The sequence below is a fragment of the Schistocerca serialis genome, chromosome 11 (genome assembly GCF_023864345.2).
Source record: "Schistocerca serialis cubense isolate TAMUIC-IGC-003099 chromosome 11, iqSchSeri2.2, whole genome shotgun sequence".
Taxonomy (NCBI): Eukaryota; Metazoa; Arthropoda; class Insecta; order Orthoptera; family Acrididae; genus Schistocerca; species Schistocerca serialis.
In genome coordinates, this window is record NC_064648.1 from 55,846,597 (window position 1) to 55,869,079 (window position 22,483).

Genomic DNA, 22,483 nt, shown 5'->3' on the forward strand with positions numbered 1-22,483 from the left:
GGAAATGAAAGACAATTACACAAAGTAAAGTCTGTACTGCAGCAAATGCATTCAGTGGCAAGAGCATAAGGAACACCAGTTGGTGATTACACTGACTGACATCACACTTCTGAGCAAGCAACTTAACGCTTTTAGGACGCTGTGTTTTAGTCATCCCATGGATCACACTTCAAGGTACCATTATGCTCCAAATGCTGTGCCCCAAAATATGGATTTTCAGGGGGTCATAACTCATGTTCCGCTGGTGACAGAGACAAGGCATGTAGTGTTTCGGATAGCCCTTAGCCTGAAGGCCATTTGTATACCAGACAGAAGACATGTCATACTGTTGCTATCCTTCAGTACAGCGTCAAAATTTAAACACCACACACTCCTTCCAGCCCAGGCAAACTGAGAAAATCATCTGGTTATTTTGCATTAGGTGTGGCTCACGCTGGACCTTAGGTGGCTTATGAAAGCACAATTTGTTCATGGGCAGTTCCTGGGAAAGCTACAAAGGACCAAGATTTTTGTGTAGGGAAAGCACCAATTGTGGGGACAGTAATTTCTATTCATGACAGCACCTTCGCCATGTCTTCTTAAGATGACATTTTTCAGTAACTTTGAAACTTTTTGGATATCATTATCCGTTATGATATCTAAGAGTTCATATTTAGTGTCTATATCCACTCAAAGTATGTGTGATATCCCATCTGAAGTACACATATAGTTTTAACTGATGTAATGAACACATGGCAAGGGTTTTAGGGCCATTGCATAGGTTCTGAGGTCATGAAACTTGGTTTTTACCCAGCATTTTTCCATCAATAAAACCTTATGACATACTACCTCTGTATAATAGGCACTTCACACATATAAATAGATGGGAAGCTGTACTACAGTGCTAAAAATGGCCTCATGAGGGTTTTCACGTGTTGAAAATAACTTAAAATTACTGTTAAAAACATATATAACTGGAAAAGCTGTTGACTCTAAATTATTACTAACAACATTTTTACGTCTTAAGACAAAAATTTCACTTGATCAAGGTATACAGAAAGAAACCTAAGTCAAATGATTTTGTGTTAACTTCATATTATGCATACTTATTTGTTGTTTATATATAACGAAGTACCTAAATGTGCCGAAGTACGTAAGTAAACTGTCTAAATGTTGTTGACTTACAGAATTTGATTGATACGTGGCGTACCACCTAAACTTTTCACCGCCATTATCTGTGGAACCACCAACAGATACTGACTAACAGCTTTCACGGGTATGAATGTACAGCAGGGGCTCAAGAAAGTAAAAACTATGGGACATTCTAAACTGTGCGGAAATATTGGTTTCAACAGAAAGTAGTAGTTATGGCATTAAAATATAAATGCCATGTGGCTAGGGCCTCTCATCGGGTAGACAGTTCGTCTGGTGCAAGTCTTTCGAGCTGATGCCACTTTGGTGACTTGCATGTGGATGGGGATGAAATAATGATAAGGACAACAGAACACCCAGTCCCTGAGAGGAGGAAATTCCCGACCCATCCGGGAATCAAACCCGAGCCATTAGGTATGACATTCCGTTGCGCTGACCACTGAGTTATCAGGGGCAGACAGTAATGGCATTGATTTCACCGCAATGAATCAATTACATTGAGAAATTGGTACATGAATTTGACACTTGAAATAAGCGGAACATGACATTATTGCACTTTTCACAATATAAGAGAAACCCACATGTTGCTCGAAATCGCGATGTGATTTAAGTACTATGATACAACATAGCTGTATTTACGTATCGCTATGTACACTGTTAGTACATGGCCTAGGAAACACACAGATGCCCAGTCACCCGCAAGATAAACAAGGGCATGGTTTACTCGTATGTGCTTCATACTACTACAGTGCACATAACTGTAAGAAAATACTGGTATCCACTGACCAGGGTAAACAAAATTAATGGCTGTCAAAGGGTCACACAGAGGGATACATGCTATTTGTATGTAGTTTATCAATTACACAATGGTACATGCCATGTACAGGACGTGTCACTGAACATCTTTAGTGACTGCTGTCACTATATCCTTGGCAACACAGCTGTGCCCACTCCGTCACTGATCCACTCGTGGCTATCAGTGTTTGTGATGCTATTGCAGAGCATGCAGCACGAATATAGGCTGTAGTGTTCGTACTTGTTCTTGGGACCTGCTGGTACACCGCATCTTTGACATTTCCCCAGAGAAAAATGTCCATGGGCGTGAGGTATGGCGATCCTCCTGGAAATCCCTCGATACGATTGCTCTGTCCAATTCATCGATGTGGGGTGGTTAGTTTAGCTCCTACTGTCCCACTGTGGCATTACGCACAGGGCATCCATCATGTTGACACCACATTATTTGATGCAATTGAAGGGTAGGTCTTCCATCAGGTTTTGGAAACAAATACGCTGCATATTTTCATATTAGTATAAATTCAAATTGCACCGAACACAGCACGTTACTTTCCAGAGCTTTGAAATCGAGATTGCGATGCCCTTATGTAAGCCAATCATATCTCATGCAACATGATCTCGGCAGCCAATGATAGATATTCAGAGAATAGGGCACACCCTGTAGTAAGCCAATAGTGAGATCACTTACGTAGCGTGACTACACGAGGAGGAAAAGTTAACAGTTTACATTAATATACGTAGTGTGTCAACAAGCCAAGCTTTCTCATATAATATTGACTTTAAGATTAATAAGCTACAAGAGAATCTAAGCTTTCACATGTAGTACTGATCTTTCTTGCGTGTGTTATACTTAAGGTATTTCACACAAATGTGCCACTAATTTGGAATAATGATGTGTCTGGTCTCCTGAGACACAAATTATTCTACATGGTTGGGCCTGAAAGTATTCAGTTCTAAACGAGAGTCAAATGCTCTGATTGAAGAAATTCATCCCACTTTCCCACACGTAACATAATTCATCTTCCATAAAGAGAAATTTACTTTGAAAGTAACGCCTCTCAAACCACCATTCACAAAACTATCCCGAGATTGTTAGAAGTAGGTTCGATTTAGCAGTTGCCAGAGCGCGCCCAAAAACAGGCATTAATGCGCGTGTGCAGCTGCAATGATTTAGGAAGCCCGCACGTATGTATGTATGTATATATAAAGCATAAAGAGATCTTACATTACACCATAAAAGAAACATGACATCAGAGGATATTCCAAAAGCATCGGAATTTTGTAAATTATACTGAAACTCCTAATCCGGCCTGAAGTGCACATTGATTTGTCAACATTCAAAATGAAGTAGGTCCCACGTGATATTAACCTTTTCAGTGTGGTTTTTGGGATGTAAATTTTTTTTCGAATAGCAGTACTGTACCATCTCATGTATAGTTCTTTATAATGGCATAGTACCATATATGTCACAACATGAGAACGTGGACTTTAAATTCAGTGAACAATTGAAACTAGCCAATACTGTGGCATGAAACACTTTGGTTCAAATAAATTGATTGCCTCAGTGGGAGTGATTAATAAAGCCAAATTTCTTTAGCAAACGGAAGACGGTAAGTTCATTGTTCTGCAAAGTGATTAATGCTCGACTGCTAAAATCTTTGAAATAAAATAAAATCCAGAAGACTGAAACTAATATTTTTGCCTTCCATAATTATGTTAATGTATTTTAATTCGCTTGATAGCTCCCGGCCACAGAAAAACGTTTTATTTTCATTTGACTTGGGAGCTGTAAAAGAAGATTATACAGCAATATCACTAAACGCAAATACGGGTCACGTGGAGGCTAACCCCTCCCCACTACAACTCAGGTAACTCTGCACAATGCGTGAAGCTGGCAGCTATGGAACGTAAGAAAAAATTCTCTCATTAGCATTTTGCTGCTTGCTGCTACTGCCGATAGAGCTAACAGCCGCACTTCAAGTAGCCAGAAGAGGGAGAAGCTATTGCTCATATGCAAGTCAACTGCACATCCGCCCGCTGACAACTGCTCAAATGAACCTGATGTAGGCAGTTGTGATGCCACACTTACAGAAAGGAGTTTATTGTTACGAAGGTCTTTGATACATTTTTGCTGTTTGCAGATACTTGTGCATGCAACATGATTTCTTGTTGTAAATGGAGCATTTCCTTCACAACTAAAGATTTACTTTTTCCCCTCTCGTTTATGTTTTATTGCTGCAGTATTGTTCTCCAGTAGTATTCTTCGCTAGAGAATAAATTCTTACCAGTCAAAATTAAAAAAAATTAACTGAAACTAAAACAATGAAAAATTCGAGTTCTTCACGGTTTATATTGGCAGGCCCGATCCCTTGAGATACCTCCAGCAACGGCCTGCGATTTTGGCCTGTCGTGGAAGTCCACCCATGTGGTCAGTTATTTACGTGTCACAGAAACCATGCTGATGAAGTGAGTCCACGGTGATCAACCCATACTGAGCTGCAGACAGGTGTGTAAAAAAGACCAATCACACACTCAACTATATTTTCGGCCATGGCCTTTGTCTGAAAACCAAAACAAACACACACACACACACACACACACACACACACACACACACACACACACACACAACCTTACATTAAGAAGTCATGCACACACCACTGCTATCGCCAGTCGCTGTGTCTACAGTCTCTTGAGAATCAGAGCCAAACAAACCACTCCTCACACCTCCCTGCCTCTTGTTGGCAGCTACTAGGCTAATGGAAAGAAGTGGTGGCAGCACTGACTGCAAGTGAGGGGACAGGTGGGAAAGGGAGAAGCAGAAAGAACGAGGGAAGGAAGTGGCGCACATACTCAGCCGCCCCCCGCCAGTGACTGCTTGGCACCTCAGTAAACAAACCATTTCATCTACTGGGACCAAAACAAGATATTTCCTGTGTTTATTTTTTTTCAAATTTCCCTTATTCCCTGACATTTTTGAAATTCCCTGATTTCCACAGCTTGTGGCAACTCTGCACTGACACTATTCCTGGTGATTTTGAACGTAGTCGTTATGGAGGACTATGTACTGCCACATGATACGGGTGGTATCTATGCCTGTCCAGAGTAGATGTCACGCTTTCATTCGAGGAATTCCCACCCGTCACCATTTGATGAATACTTGCACGAGGCTTTATTGCAGGGATCACTACAACAACTCCATCTGTTGCTTCACGTGTGAGGCCCCTGCTGCAGAACCACATTCGTGGACAGAACTGCCCTGTCACACAAAGCCTTCTGACAATACTTGTGGAGATGTGCCACATTTGTGGCATTCTCTGTACAGTAACATCATGTCAACCATTTCCTCATTTTTGAATACCATGTCAAATGCCTAGAACAGATTGACAGGTAAATTAATACCACGATTACAACTGACACCAATCACAGTGTACAGTACACCAGTGCCATGTACCTGTACATACTTTCACAATGAACAACCCACATCACAGTGAGCCATTCCCACATACAATGCCGATTGCAGCCCACTGCTGTACGCAACTGCAGAGGCGAAGGGTTGACCTGGACACTGTAACGGGGCAGCGTACACTGGCAGGTACTGTTCCACAATCTGTACGTAGATGAATACGACAAGTATGAGGGACACTTATGTAGATATCAATGGTTGTGACAGAAACCCTTATTACTTCCTTAGGCCCTCATGATAGCAATGTGTGTGTACATTTTGCAGCTTGCACTACAGCTGTAGTGGTTAGAAAGCTAAGTACTGACAAACTTATTTGTCCACTGTTATACAGTTATTAAATTTAATAGTTTCTGGCGGTGTTTCATGCTGTTTGAAGCGAAATAACGATTTAATAAACTTTTGGAATAGTTCGCTTGCTGTGCTTTTTAGAGTTTTCTGTGCATTTAAGTTGTTTAGTAAATTCCATACATTACTTTTCACCCGACATTTCTTATTGTTTCTAGTGAAATACTTCAGTAAAATTTTCATTCGCTGTTTTAACTTCGTTTAATGTTCCAGTAGCCTTTCGAATTTTTTGGTTTTAGCTAATAATTTTGTGAAGTTTTGTTGGTATTGGTATTAGCTGTTGTGTAGTAGTATTTATACAAGTAGCTGCTTTCTTAGTAGGCAGAGAATTTCGAGAGCTTTATTATTAGTTCTATAAATAATTCTAGTGGTGTAACAACTTTGGTAACGTAGCCATATAGTTTTTTCAGTAATTGTAAAATTTTACCATGAGTGAGGAGTGTGGGTTCTGTTGTAGGTTTGTAAATAGTGGGCTATGGTGTAGGATTTGTTCAAAGTATTTTCATCGGGGGGAATGCAGTGGCGAAGCCAGTGGTCATTTTAGTGAGATCCTCTTCTGGGAATGCAGAATCTGTAGTAGAAATAAGTTGATAGAGGAGCAGTTACAACACGCAAAGGAGGAACTAGATAGGTTGAGGCGGGTGAAGGGTAGTGGGGGAATGGGAACTGGCAATTGGCAAGAAGGCAGCTAGGAAGAGGAGGTATTCAGACAGTTTTACTTTGCATATATGCAATACATTTGACCAACTGTCAGAGTTGAGTGGAGAGGAACCTTGTGTAGCTGTAGATTTAGGGAACATGCAGCAGTCCTCAGCTATTAGGAGGCCTAGGTTAGTCACAAAGTCGTTTATTTTTATCTGTTATTACTTTTATGTTGTAATTTCATGTACTGACATGTTCCATGGCCTTTGAGATTTGCTCCTCAATTTGGTCCTACAGAACTTACTGTATAAACAAAAAAAATTAAAAAATGAATGTAAGAACATGCACGTCAATCACTTCGTGATTACGAGCAATGTGCGGGTCACTCTCGTTTAGCGGGAAGTACAATAACAGCGCATTTTGTTCATTTCATGCAGCAAATTTAGTTTCAATTTCTTGGAATGTAATTTATGTATTGCAATGCAACCAACGCCATTATTATTGTGATCGCTCTTGTTATTGATTGTGTATGGAATAATATGGAGTGTCCATTTAAAAAAAAAAAAAAAGTAAGTGAGTTGATACCAGTATTTCCACACCATTTAGAATGTCTCACAGAATTTACATTCGCGACTCCCTGCCTTATATTAATAGCCGGAAAAGCCGTTTGTCAGTATGTATCGTGGTTCCAGAGATATTGGCTGTGGAAACTTTAGATGCACAGGGAAAGACTACCAGGGGAAAAATGCTATCAGAGCATGAAAGGGTGAAAATATTTAACTATTTGAAAGACTGACAGCAAAGTAGGGAACCAGCTGCCTCAGTCGTCACTGCACCTTCCTCACCAAAAATTTTGGTGTTTGGAAATACTCAATTTTTTTTGTGCTGAAAGAGTAGTAGAGAGAGAGATGGCAAAAGCTAGGAAAGACAGTGCCAGTGGGAGAAAAAGAGGAGGCTAGGTGGCGGGATGGAGGTGATAAAGTCGCAGTGAAAAATTGAGATGCATGAAGACAACAGCAATGAAACCAAAAGAGGTAGATATTGCTGGTCAGTGTGAGACAATAGCAGTAGAAGTGAAAGAGAGATGGATGGACATATACCCAATAGGAGAAAAATGGAGAGATGACAGTGGAAATGAAAAATAGATGCGTGGAGACCCTACACATGCTTTGTGAGTCTGCATCCTAATACACACAGGTATAGGGGGACAGCACATTATGGACTGAAATTTTGAACACATGGGGATGGGAAAAAATAACATTGACACCACAGCATTTTTGAGCTGTTGCAGTTAGGTGGAGACAGTGGCATTGCAAAAGAAAGAAAGGGAGACAGTGTAAGTAAGAAAGGGTTTCCATTTATTGCTGGAAGAGAGAGAGAGAGAGAGAGAGAGAGAGAGAGAGAGAGAGAGAGATGGGCAGTGGCAGTGGGAGTGTGCATGAATATCTTCGCATGATAAAAATTTTGGTACGTAAAGCAGAATGAGGGCTCAAGCAGCTAGTTCTCCATTTTTCTGCACGAGTCCTTCAAAGAGCAATATTTTCACCCTTTTGTGCTCCGACAAGAACATCTTTCCCCTTTTGTCTTTCAGTCCAATCACAATTACTGATGGAAAACTTCCCAGTTGTCAGTACCTCAAAGATGCTTGTGAAAGCTGGGGCTACCAGAAGTCAGGCTGCTGTCGTGTGCACAGGACCAACTGTCAGTTCCAAGTGTCGTCTCAGCTGCTGAATGTGTACTGTGAGATGTGAATGTGGGACTGAACTAGGCATGGTGACATGCTTCACTACATCTAGAAGTTACAACAGGTTATCATGTACAACATTGCAATGTGTGGATGTATTGCTGCCCTGTGTTCTGTGTAAGCTACAGCAGTATAAGAGTACAGTGACAGGAAGATGAAGAAATAAGCAATTCCTACTGAATTATCTCCTACCTTGATGTCACTGACACACAACAGACCATGTTCAGGGAGCACAAACACTCTCCATGCAATTCAGCTAGTTACCCACCCATTTGCACATTACAAAGTTGTGGTAGAAATAATAGAACTAAAGAATAAACGAACTCCAGATCCAGAATGGATGCATTCACAGATACTCCAAAGACTATCATCACAGATCACTCTGTACTTACCAGAATTAATATATGATGCCTTAAGGCTAGGCACGCTATTTACAGTTTGGGGAACCATAATTGCAGGAATCATCCAGAAAATGCAGGCCAACTTTCCTCAAAAACCAGAATGGCTAAGGTGCACAAGCTACTGTACAGCTGCCTCCAGGCTTCGAGTGCTTCGGGGCCTTGGCCCACAAGATTTTGGTCTTAATAAAAGGAAAGCAACAGACGATGTAGTTAATCAAGCTCCGGAAATTGTCAAAAACATACAAAACAAAGATGCCACAGCCATCGCGAAAGATATTGCATATGCTTTCGACAAACTCTGATGCCCTGCAATATTTGCTAGTTTCAGACAACTCTAGGTGCTACAATCCTTAGACTATTGCAGGTATGCAGTAATAGAATGGTTTGTGGGCACTTTTCAACCAGTACGTAGGCACACTGAGTAATTTGAACCAACAAAACAGCTGCTAGATGAAGGCAGAGGAGTGGCCTGCTTAGACTGTCAGCTGTGTTTTCAGCATCACTACAGTGGTAACACTGTGTGTGGGGATCAGAACAAACCCAACTGATATTACTACCACATATTGGGCAGCAATGTACTGGTTAAAGTTGAGTAGACTAGACTAGACGAAGTTGAACTAATCAACTGTGCATCCACTAACAAGTACCAACTTAAACTCTGAAAAATGGAGACCTGGGAAGGTGATTAAAATGCAGGCAATAAGGGGCAACAAGTCTGTATATTTCTCCCCACATCTCACACAAGGTTAAGAATCAAACATGTCGATCTGAGCTCTGGCACGCTGTACTTCTAATCTGGAAGCTGACATTACCACAAGCACTTCAACTGCATGAGTAACCAGAGACAATGTTTCACATTTAAAAAATTAGGAATGCCTTAAAACACAGACCTATTCTGCAGGAATTAAAGAAATTTCAGATACCACTGACAGGTACACAATGTAACCACCGAACATTAAATATATGAAGCCATGACATCAAACAATAGAACCAGCTAACCAAATTGGGAGACTAAATTTCTAATACAACTTATCAAGAATCCCTACGCACTGTTCCATAATGGGGGGAGGGAGGGGGACATTAATGGGCAGCAAAATGAGAACGCTTAGGGTGGAAGAAGAAAACAAATTAAGTGACTTTCAACTCCAGACACCAACAACAGATGTCTTATATAGCCACTGGTCAGCCACAACATTATGACCACCTACCTAATAGCCAGCATGGACAACAGCAGTGACTCTTAATTGCATCGAAGAAATATGAGGCCTTTGTAGGTCACTGGAGGGAGTTGGCACTGCATCTGCACACTTGAGGCAGTGTCCTATGTGAGTGACAGAAGCGAGCGACTTCTGGATATGTGACACTCCAGCGACAAGCTGCAACATCAGGCAAGAGCTCGGGTTTCCTGCGTGCGAGTGACCATGTTGTGCTACAAGAAGGCTGCTTAGAGCCAACCAGCTGTGTCTATAAAACAGCACCCTTAAACTGTAGAATACTGTAGCTGGAGAGTAAGTCTACAAAATTAGATTTACCTAAGAAAATCAAGCGAAAAGGAATGCTGTGCATGAAATTTACAAAGGGAGGAATTTCCATGGAGAATTTCATAAATATCAACTACCAAGATCACCATACAAATCTTCAAAGACACGTGAATGAACAGAGGAGCATTCGACTATCTCACCAGTACATTAAATACAAATGTTTTTTGTGTGATCAAGAACTTTTAACAGCCAATAAATGCAGAAGAATGACTGACTACATTACTGACTACCATAAATAGACATGTAAGTACGTAGATTGATAACTGAAGGACAGTTAGATGTGTAGAGGTAGCGTTACAGAACACGAGTACGATTCGTTGTCCTAGGTTCGATTTCAGCTGCATCTTATATTTTAACTGACTCCATTATAATTCTGTATAATACACTTTATATATACTGATTACACTGCGTTTCTAAGCATATTTTAAGGTCTTGCCAAAGAACTTTATCTTTAAGTGTATACACACCTCTCCCAGTATATCACAAACATTAAATTCCTAACAAATTACAATGAAGCATGAAATTTTACCGATATCTGCTGTTACAAATGTAATTCATCAGCAGTCAGAGTTAAGGCCAAGCGTTACCATTAATCTAAATAGTGTGTAAAGGTAAAACATACAATTTTTTTAAAAAGAAAGTCAAAGATTTTGTGTAATGATTTGTCTAAAAATAAGATATAAAAAATATTAGGGAAATGTTTGGAGCACCTCATTTTCTGTTCATGATTTTGAGCATCATTCAAAAGCATGTAGAACATTTCTCTGATCTACTTATTTCTTTTACACAAATCATTTCGTAAATTATGTGGATGATTTCTTTCATTTTTGATTTTCAAGTTTTATTCAGGAGGAATGATTTACTGACTCCTCGTTTGCCTTTGTAACATACTTCATTCGATGGAATCCTTTTTGACATTTAAATACCAATGTATCTTTTTATGTGCAAAATAGCTAGGCCTTGAACAGACGAAATTTTTGACACTTCATTTACATAGCTCGGCAGCAGCTTTTTGTGAAATATTTCAATTTTTATAATTACCCAGATTACTTTCAAGCAGTTACGTATGTTCATACAAAACTAGAGCTCACGCTGATCACTTTGATACCTCGTTTACTGTTTCTTTCCCTTTGTTTGGCTATGAAAATTCAGAAAAAACCTCATGGTGTAATTTAGAGGGAGTCTTGTTTTTGCTCTGCTCACGCGTTTACAAAAGTGAATCGAGTGTCAATCATACGATAAATAGTCCTTTCTGCGTGTTATCATTTCCAAATATCATCTTTTCGATATCTTGAACCATTTATGAAATACAACAATTTTTACGACCACTTGATTCCCAAAGCGCAGGAAAGGTTCTGCCCCGTCCGTGGATGTAACAACCAATATCTCAAGAATGAAAAGAAATATTCCGGTCTCAATTTTAAATACAGTTTAGATATATTATTACATTTCATCCACAATAATGTATGGCCTTAAATGAACTACATGGAAAGTCTATGCAATGTGATTTTACCTCTGCAAATTCTTCAAAATTTCGTGCACCCATGTACTCAATTTTGTGCAGCACAGTAACTATGACGAATAACGAAAATAAATTGAGACCTTTATCAAGCGACGATATCAAGCTGTAATATGCGGATGAACCAAATTTTTTCACCAAATAGTTTTCTTATAATCTCCTAAATATTTCAATGGCTGCCGTCGCGTCCACTCCACTGCCTTGCCAAGAAGACACGTGGCTGTATCTCTCTGTCACACATGCTGCAGCAACAAGATTCAAATACGTTTGAATTCAAACATAGCCAGTTGCAGCGGGAGACAGGCAGCGACACAGACATCGCTCACGTAGGACACTTCCGTAACTACACCTGCGGTTGTGTTTTGTCGCCTGAAGCTGTTGTGCACTGTCAGTCTCTTCTGTTGCTCATGTAGGACACAGCCTAAGTCACCTAATGTCCATCAATTCCAGAGAGGGGGAGATGAGCTCAGACGCCACATTCCATCGTATGCTAGATGTGTGCGATCAGGTCGCATATCAACTGGAACTCGCCAATGTGTTCTTCAAACCACTCCATCACACTCCTGGCCTTGTGACATGGCACATGTTATTGAAAACTGCCACTACTGTCAATAAATGTGAGTCAAAGGGCTGTGCGTGGTCTGCAACCAGTGTATAATACTCATTTGCTATCATGGAGCCTTGAGCAAGCTCCACTGGATCCACAAGATCCCCCTGTGAATGTTCCCCATATCATGACGGCGGCACTGCCAGCTTGTCTCTCCACAGAACAGATGGGAGTAGCTTTTCCCCTGGAATATCATTCATGCCCTACCATCCGATTGACGAAGAAGCTATTGGGACTCATCAGACTGTACAATTGTACAATGCTCTGCCACTGCACCAACGTCGAGTGCCGATGGTCACGTGCCCATTTCAGTTTTAGTTGCTGATGTCACAGTGTTAACAATGCCACATGCAGTCATTACCTGTGGAGCCTATCATTAGAGGTGTTCAGTACACTGTGTTGAGACAATTGCAATCTTCCAAGCATTGAAGACTGATGTTAGTGTCACCACAGTTTGCCACTTGTCCTGCTTTAGCAATCTGTGCAGCCTGTGACATCTGACAATGGGTATACTATTCTTTGTGTGTACTGTTTCACCCTGTGTATGCCATAAAGCATTTAACTGTGTCTGAGCCATAACAGGTTACCTCTCAACACAAAGTTCTTCAATTTCAGGTGCAGCACACTGAGCAACTGCTGCTCAGCTTTAACAAATGACTAAGTTGCTCCACAGCCAGTCACTCCTCCCAAGCACCATTAGTTTAATGGTAATGAAGAGGATTGGTCTGAATATCACACGCAAGTCGAAGCCCACTTTGACACATACAACGTTACAGCTATGATGCCCATTGCTTTCTCTCCATCATCTGTCAGAACTGACATATACTGACTGTGTTTCAAACTGTGCCCCAATTCAGTGTTCAAAATTGTGCCCCGATTTTCGTCATGATGACCTTGTTTGGAAGTTAGATGAACATTCTGTTGCTCAGATATGTATCACTGCAGTGAGGTTCAGATTTATTCGTCTAAAGAAGTTGCCCCAACAGTGTTTTGAACAGTGGATAGCTGAACTTACAGGGTTAAACAAGATATTTCAGGTTTACGTGCTTTGGGCTAAGCCATAGCATTATTTTGTTACATATTGCAGTCACATAAAATGTGTCAGACACATACATTTGCACAGCTGTTCTAAAATTGCTTGAACACAATCTGAAAACACTTGTCTATTGTGGAATCTAAGTACGGTGGACACAATTGAAATTGACTTTGATTCTCCATCTATTTCTCTTGTTAAATGATGCACAAGACCCCCAGTCTAAAGTTCATCCTAATGTTTAAGTGAATAAAACAGTGATCAGAAGAACAGTGAAAGTGAAGGTAAAAACTTTCGGTGGCATCATATGTGAGGTTCACTGCAGAATACAATGAGAAAGTCGTCTTCAGTGCTTTTCAAATTACAGGAAACATTGTCCTTGGTGTGACACAAAATGCTTCCACATGGTATGCAAAGACCTAGCCTGACAGTCTGTTTACAAGGCAGCCTGGGCAAGCACAGGTCCGGTGCACAGATTCAGTGAAGCTTACACGAGGTGCATTTTGTGTCAATGTCACCAATAGAAAAGAAATTTTAGTTCGCAACTGGTGCATCAATAAACATACACGACAGTATCAGTAGCCCACATCGTCAGATTCCTACTTCTGTAGTATCTACAGATGGCGCCAGTACTGTGTGTGTGTGTGTGTGTGTGTGTGTGTGTGTGTGTGTGTGTGTGTGTGTGTGTGTGTGTGTGTGTGTGTGTGTGTGGCAGTGGGGGGGGACGCTTGCACGCGCTCACGCATGCAACATGCCAGCAACTTTTCGTGAACTTGCAATATATGTTTCATGCACTCAGTTCTAGGAAAAGTGCAAAGATTTTTGGGTTAGACTTGTTCAATTTTTCAGTGCCTCTCAGTAAAGTCTGTGTACCCATGTGACAAGAACAGCAGACTGTGTGACCTAGATTTGAAGAGGACTAAAGATTGAGGTGCACAGAACCATTGAAGACAATGCAAAGCCACATTTTTTCATGTTTGGCCTGTCACACGTGCAATCTATGAGGAAGTTCCTCTACACAAACATTGACTAAACTGCCCATAACATTTGAGGAAACATCCTGGCAACTAAGTGCCAGAGTGGTGTCAACCGAGATTGCAGCCTGAGCTGACATCCGTGTATCCGTGGAGGTGCCGCCCACAGACAGCCATCACACTGCCCCAGGTGTTTCACTTGCAATCGACCCAACCGACAGCATCTGTGTTACTGGATACGCGATGCCACATGGACAGTTTTTCAGTTGGTGCTCCTAGTCATTCGCAAGGTGGCTATCGTGGTGTGGACAACAAGCAGCCGTTGGCTGTTGTTCCACTTCCTCTCTTCTCATCTGTGTTCACATTCAGGCCACCTCTCCCCCACCATCACCATGTGACAACACTAGATGACAATGGTATGAAGGTTTTGTGGTGGGGAAATGTGGTGGTGTCAAAGAACGAGGTCCCATAGAACAATCGGTACCTCAGAATGAAACCACAAGTAAGCACTGTCACTGCCAGTTGCAGCAATGATTGAGAGATTTTTTCAAAGACACGCCCTCAACAGTTTCTATATGCCACCACTGCTTAAATAATTAATGTGAGACCAGAGTCTTGTTTAACTTTAACTCTGCAATAATTGCTTAAAATGACAGTATCGTCCCTCTACACAGCCAGCAGCGCAAGAGTTCGTTAGACGCCACCATGTAGTAAAGTTTACAGTCATACATTGAGAGGAGGTACTTATGTGGTAAATTAGTGTTTAGCAACAGTAACAAACGCCACATTCCTGTTAACATGGATTGTTTCAAAGTTAACTATTTCATCTTCTTCAAGTTATGATAAAGAAATACAGTATAATAGTTTGGGTGTGTTGTAGAATCCACTCTGCCTTCTCCAGCAGTAAATCTAAGAAATCCGCATAGTGCTAACAAGTTTTTTTCATCGCGCGCGCACACGCGCGCACGCGCGCACGCGCGCACGCGCGCACGCACGCACACACGCACGCACGCACGCACGCACACACGCACGCACCCACGCGCACGCACACACGCACGCACACACGCACGCACACACACACACACACGCACACACACACACACACACACACACACACACACACACAGATTAATGGTGATCATCTTGTGCTTACCTGGACTCTGGTGTCTCCGCGAGCAGCTTGCTGACCTCTATGACGTCTTCTGGCTGGGTGCGGACTGCGTCAGCCCAGCCCTGCGTTGCCATCACTTCATGCGTGCGCCCCTTTATGTAGGAGATGGCGGTCTGCCTGAGGCCAGGGCAGCAGTGACGCACAGCAAGAACAGCTGTGGCCGCCGCATTGTCCACAGCCAGTGCTGTGGCCAGCTGCTGCTCACACTGAGCCTTCAGGTTAAGCACGCCGTACTTGTCAGCGGCGACTAGTAATTGTGCAGCCATGCTCGCCAGCTGGGGGGCATGGAAGGTATACATGAATGTCAGTAGCTCTCTCAGCACTGGTCCGTCCACATCTCTTATGTCAACCAGGCCACTGCCCGACTCCTCCATGTCGTAGCGAAACATTGCGGCAAACACGGGGCTCCCGGTAACTAGGACGGCTCTGTGTGCCACCAGCCGTGTCTCCCCCGCCGCCAAAGTCACCATGTTACCTTCCCCAGCGTCTAGTAGGCCACCCAGGTATGCAGGTGTGCTCTCCTGAACTCCCTTGCCGGCTGCCATGGTAGTCGATTCTGAAACACAGCGTTACTGAACAGCACTGTCGTTACGCAGCACCGTCAACAAGTGTAGACCTGTATCGATTGACAGTTCGTTAAAACTGTAATATATCTGTTGTGTAATATTGTTGCAAAAGGTGAAATGCTACAAGTCTTTGATATCACAATTTTCAAGGTTTTCAATTTAGTTGCAGCATCCTAATTTTCCACAAGATGTCTTCAGAAATAGAGGAGACCAAATTTCTTCAATTTGCAGCTAAGTGCACAAATCTTGCAGTCTTTCAAAATGAAGGAGCTTAGTGTTTTAACATACCATCAGCATCGAGGTCATCTGGGTTTGGGTACAAACTCGGATTAGCTAAGGATGGGGAAGGAAATTGGCCACGCTCTACTTTGAGTTCATTCTAATGTCATTTACATTCAATCGAGCCACAAATTACCTTAGCAAATGGTTCAAATGGCTCTGAGCACTATGGGACTTAACATCGGAGGTCATCAGTCCCCAAGAACTTAGAACTAATTAAACCGAACTAACCTAAGGACATCACACACATCCATGCCCGAGGCAGGATTCGAACCAGCGACCGTAGCGGTCGCGAGGTTTCAGACCGGAGCGCCTAGAACCGCATGGCCACAGCGGGCGGCTTTCTTTAATAGCACATATGGGAAAATGTCTGACCCCACTTGAGTTTGTAAAATGCAAAATATTTATTGAAATACTACAATGCTTGTAGTACCTATAATACTTTGTTGGAAATGGGTTTGTGTTATGAAAGAAAGATATTCATGAACTGTAATTTTAAAAAAAACAGTTTCTACAATTTTTATCCAATACTCTAAAATGTAGTACTTGTACAGTATAAGCAGAAATTTTTCCAGGGAGGGGGGCATAATTTATCACTTTTGAGATGTTATCATGCCTCCAGAACTCTCCACGAAATGATCGATGTCAACTCAGTATTTGTATTTATTATGGGTAAATTACTTTGATACTTACAAGACGGGCATGACTCAATTACCTTCTTTGAAGTAAGCCTTTCTGTGTTGTTAATAGGATTTTGGACATGACACTTTTCTGAAGTTGACGATCTAACGTTTTATCATTCTACGATAGCATTCAACATGTGTTCAAGAAAATGACCAATAAGTTAGGAAATAAAACTGCAAAATATTTAGAAAACATTTTTATCAAGTACCATTAACGTTAAACTGATAGCAAAAATGAAAAATTTGAAGTATAAAACGATTAGAATTGAGAATAGTATTTGTTATAAGGAAAATGAACAAGTCAAAGAGCCTTTGAGTAATCTTTCAGGAAAGTGATAAAGCAGAAAACAAATTTTAAGGCATAGCGTAATGCACAGGCCATTCTGTTACTACATTGCTCCGGAAAGCGCTACGTTTAGCTACTGATGATTCGTTACGAAACCTGTGACGCACACTGATTCCACGACAGCGGTTAAATGCCGCGTATGCAACTCCACAGCAATATTTCAAAGAAGGCAGTAAAGGAAGTCGACAGAGAGGCTATTTTCAGTCTTTTTATGATCCAAGGTAAAATGGCATGTTTATTGTTGTGGAAGGCAGACCGACTTACAGCCGAACGAAGCTCGCGCTCCATAACCATATGTCTGGTGTCACATTTTCTAAGGAGAACATGACAACTTCTACAACATTATTTCAGTGGTACAGGCTGGCGCACGAAAAATCGGCCCCGAGTATTGGACTGCCCATTGTCGCCCACCAATCGTCATCTATTGTTTTGCAGTTGGGACTCGCATTGGCTTATTTGGTATTTCTTTATTGCCTAATTGTTGTTGTTGTTGTTGTTGTGGTCTTCAGTCCTGAGACTGGTTTGATGCAGCTCTACATGCATTGCCTAATTATTACATGTTTATCCGTTTATTGTATCTGCTCGTAACGGGCTTAGTTGGCGAGCAGTCTTTAAGCGGGGCCGCTTTTCCGTGAGCGACCCTATACTATTTCACTGCAATCAGCCATGTAACGCTTCAATTGGCTACCACGAGAGGTTCTGCAGAATCACGGAAATTACTTCAACAAGTATGTGAGTTCTGCAATGAATAAAAACCCTGTATTCCAGAGGGAAGGCAAGTGCCCTCTCTTGGCGGCTTCCATCCTTCAGTCACCTACACTACTGGTTTTCAATTTTTCTTAAGAACCGTATACCATGCACAAATGAACGGTGAACAAATAAAGATGAACGGCTCCCAAAAAAGAACGATCACCAGTGAACTAGTGCCGAAGGATGAACGTGTCTGTCCATCTCTACACAGCACCCAGCAGCCGTGTACTGCGGCGGGGTGGGTCAATGATGCGTTTCGTGGCAAATTTTACTTATAAGATTGCCGCATTACTGAGAACCGACAATGAAATTCAACGTCTCTTAACATTTTCATCGTGCATAGAACTGGGGGGGGGGGGGAGGAGTGGGGGTCAGCTAGGTAAGAAACGCGGTATTTGTTCAGAGTGTTGGGCCTTACGACTGTCGTTTTAGAACGCATTTTAAATTGACGAATTTATGTTTCGTTGCCATTTTATTGAAACGTTAACCACAAAAACACAGTGTCAACGAGTATCACTTATTCCGCATTTCACTACAGGATGAATGTCTGGTACCATTTTTTTTCTTCGTCGTCTTGTTCTTAGAGTAATGCTAATTCAAAAACAAAGCTCGCAAGTTGAAATCTTGCAAGTGAGCTTCTGTGGGTGGATTTTGTTCTCTCCAAAGAGTAAAAAAAGCAGCGAGCAGAGCTAAGTGCAAACTTCGGCAAATTTGTAGCTGCAGACTTGTGAAGTCGTGAAAATTTACGTCGGAGGGCACAGAACTCTGGGAGACTAATGTTGCTATGAAATTAATCACGCACACGTCACACTACAGGTGTGTTGAGTTCTGGCTATGGCCGAGTTTCCACACTGTCGACGTAACCCGAGAATCGGTGAAACTGCGCAACCCTTTGCAAGCTGGAAGGCGGTACGGAAACTCGACCTAACCGCAGATTCATTCGTTTAGCGTTGCCCCTGAAAACAAATGTACTCTCGTAGAGAAAATGCTGGGAAAATTGAGACGTTTATTTCTCTGCTCCTATATGATGAATACTTTCTTCAGTCTTTTGTAAGGAATCTATTGTAATGTTGTTAACTGAATTTATCGTTCTGTTCAAAGTTTTGAAATACACTAATTGAACACTGATCGTATAAAGACACCACCGTATCCAATACACATATACACTAGGCAGGCATCCTGCACCGACAATGACGATGTGTGTGACCGCTTTGAAGTTTCTAACCCGACCATCGTTCTATTTTTCATTCCTTTAAAACCAGCTACTTTCCGTTTCAAAGAGAGACTACACACTGAAGCTTCATTTTCTTCAAAAAGAATTTAATGGCTATTTCACATATTTGGAGTGTTTACTCTCAGATCCCAAACGATCTGGATGTATTCGAATTACAAGTACAGCTAAGAATTGTTTGAAACACGGACTGCGTAAGGGGCTGCACCACACCGAAAGATGCGGAAATAATTTTTTATTTCTATCACCATCGAACGAAACTATCTTTTCTTCGACCTTGAAACAAGCTTGGGGACATGCTTCCGGCCTGTCCAGGACAGTGTCCCTCGCGCCGCCCACTGCCTGCAGCGCCACCCCCCCCTCCCCCCCTTCCCCCACTCACGCGCGGCTACTCGTACTACGGACTCGCCGGGGCAGCGACACAGCCCGGCCGTTTTCGGGAAGAAAGAATGCGATCCCTGTGCCGAAGTCGCGACTGCAGGCGACGAAGCGCGCTGCTCAACTTGTCGAGAGGTATTGCAATAAAAGTACAGATATGCCTACGTTACGCCTTCTAGTACTTGTGCCTACTGCACGAACAACAAATGCTTTTTGTTTACAGAGAGCTGAAGTTAGTTAATTAGGCCTATGTTAGGCGACACTGAAAACATGGTGTATACGCGGACAAGGAAAAAAATTTCCCGGTTAAAAATACTTTCTCCCAGGTGAAGACACGCTTTTTCCGTGATAAGTGACACTATATTTTCCCTTATCAATCCTTTGAATGGTTATGATTTTTTACACGGCTGTAGAATTTCCTGGCACTTAAGAAAACGAAACTCAGGGAAGAAAAACACGTTTTGGAAATATATTTGGGGTTGAGTTGGATTGTTTGGGGGAAGAGAGCAAACAGCGAGGTCATCGGATTATGGAAGTCGGCAGTGCCCTTTCAAAGGAACCATCCAGGCACTTGCCTGGAGGGATTCAGAGAAATCACGGAAAATCTACATCAGGGCGGAGGGCGCGGGATTGAACCGTCGTCCTCCCGAATGCGAGTCCAAATATATTTGATGTGCAGCAACATCTGCGCTGCGTATTTTCTTATTACGAAAGTATACATTGGAATGCCACCAAACACCGCATGTCACTTTCCGAATCATTGAAATCGAGATTGCGAAGCGCTTTTGTAAGCCAGTCATAGCTCATGTCACGTGATCTCGCCAGTCGATGACAGTGGATATTCAGAGCATAGATAGGACACGTGATGTAGACAGCCAACACCAACATCACTGTTCAGTAGCACGAACACGCAAACAGGGAAAGTTAATAGTTTAATATACATAGTGTTGCTACAAGAAAAGAAAAGCTTACACATATAATATTGGTCTCTAACGTTAATAAGCTGCAAGAGAAGCTGCATATAATGTCGATCTTTTTTGCGCGTGTTACACTTTAAGATATATCGTACAAATGTGCGAGTAACACTTAATGACATAAATGTCTGATCTTCAGGGTTTGAAATTTTTCTAAATGGCCCGTTATCAAGGAGTTGATTTTTTAAACGAGAGTCAAGCGCTCTGTGATATAAGAAATTCATGGTACATTCTCGCACATAGTTCAACTTACGTAAATGGATATTTACTTTGAAATTAACGCATTTCAAACCACCAGTCGCAGTATTTTCCCGCGACCTGTCAGAAATAGGTTCGTTTCAGCAGTTGCCAGAGAATATAGATAACAGGCGACACAGCGCTTGCGCAGCTATGACGACGTAATAAGCCCGTATGTATGTACGTGTAAAACATTGAAAGCTCATACATATGTCATAAAAGAAACAAGGCATCAGAGGATACTCCAAGAGCATCGGAATTTCGTGAACCATACTAAAATTTGCACATTTAAAGTGCATACTTAAAGTGCACATTCGTATGTCCAGATTCCCAATGAATTAGGCCTCGACCTGATATTAAGCTTTTCAGTGTGGTTTTCGGGATGTAAATTTTCTTGCAGCGCCAGTACTGTATTATATCATGTTTGGTTCTTTATTATGGCATAATGCCATACGTACTAGAAGATGGAAACGTGCACTAGAAATGCAGCGAACAGTTCAAACTAGCAAGTACTGTGGAATTAAACATTTCATTTCAGGTACGTTGACCTCTTCTGCAGAAAAGGTTAATAAAAGCCAAATTTCTTTAGCAAACAGATGACAGTAACTTCATTGTTCTGCAAGGCGATTAATGCTTGCCTCTGTCACAAAGGTGGAAATAAAATCTGAAACTAATGACATTTTAGCTTTCCGTAATTATGTGAATGTATTTTAATTCACTTGATGGCTCCCGGCCACAGATATCCGTTTTGTTTTCATTTGCCATGAGAGTAAACGAAGGGGAAACAGCAAAACCACTAAATGTAAACACGGGTCACGTGGAGACTACCCACTATAACTCAGACTGCTCTGCGCATCAGCCCCGGATCTACAGATATTTGCGGAACGGGCCAATACTAAAAAAATCGAATTTTCAAAAATATGTTCATCTTGTAGCGCACATCTTTCTGAAAAGTCGAACACAAAACATGTGTGTTCGAGGAAATGTAATACATATTATTTGGCCCTAAGTGTGCCAAAGTGCAGTGCTCTTGATAAAGCATTCTTTTACCGCAAGTCACTGTATTTCGCTCTGTGGAATTGATACGTGTAAATTTTGTAATGGATGCTATCAAACTATATTCAAGACAGTGGAAATTGAAATATCTTGTGGTGCCTCTCCTGTTCCCTGTCGGCCGGTTTGAGAGCCTGCCCCTCTTTAAAAAATCTCGCAATTAACAGCGGATGGGATTATTTGTAATCGGGAGAACAATAACTTCAGAAAATTTGCACCCTTTATTGCCAATTAGCTAATAACTTGCTGTTTTGTGTGACAAAATTAAATATCGGACACACAAGACTAATACAGACAGGAGACATGGAAGAATGTACACATTTCTTCAATCCTTAGCTCCTAGCATATTTTTCTCTCTACTCTTGCTACAGCTTTACATGGTGTGCTTTCCTTTCTGCGAAAGAATCTATTACCTCATCAAAGTTCGTCGAACGTTTTGCTACATGAAAAATCGAAATGTTATCTAATTATTTTCCGGTTAGGCGTTATTACGTGTTCGTACAACACGTTTTCCGCGTTACTTCCAGAATAGAACTTAAGCGGCTGCTAGCCGGGGACTGTACAACTGGTCCTTACTAGAGTAGCTATCTGGACAAAAATTTTCTGTCAAAATTTAA

At 41.7% G+C, this 22,483-nt stretch overlaps 1 protein-coding gene across 1 annotated transcript in view; it reads right to left on the minus strand.

Annotated features, from left to right (window-relative positions):
- The window catches only part of LOC126426431 (uncharacterized), a 49,586-nt gene that overhangs the window by 11,835 nt on the left and 15,268 nt on the right, over window positions 1-22,483 (minus strand). The window contains exon 3 of the mRNA XM_050088348.1: window positions 15,352-15,925. Coding sequence (XP_049944305.1) covers window positions 15,352-15,925 — 574 coding nt within the window. The remainder of the gene's footprint in view (window positions 1-15,351; window positions 15,926-22,483) is intronic.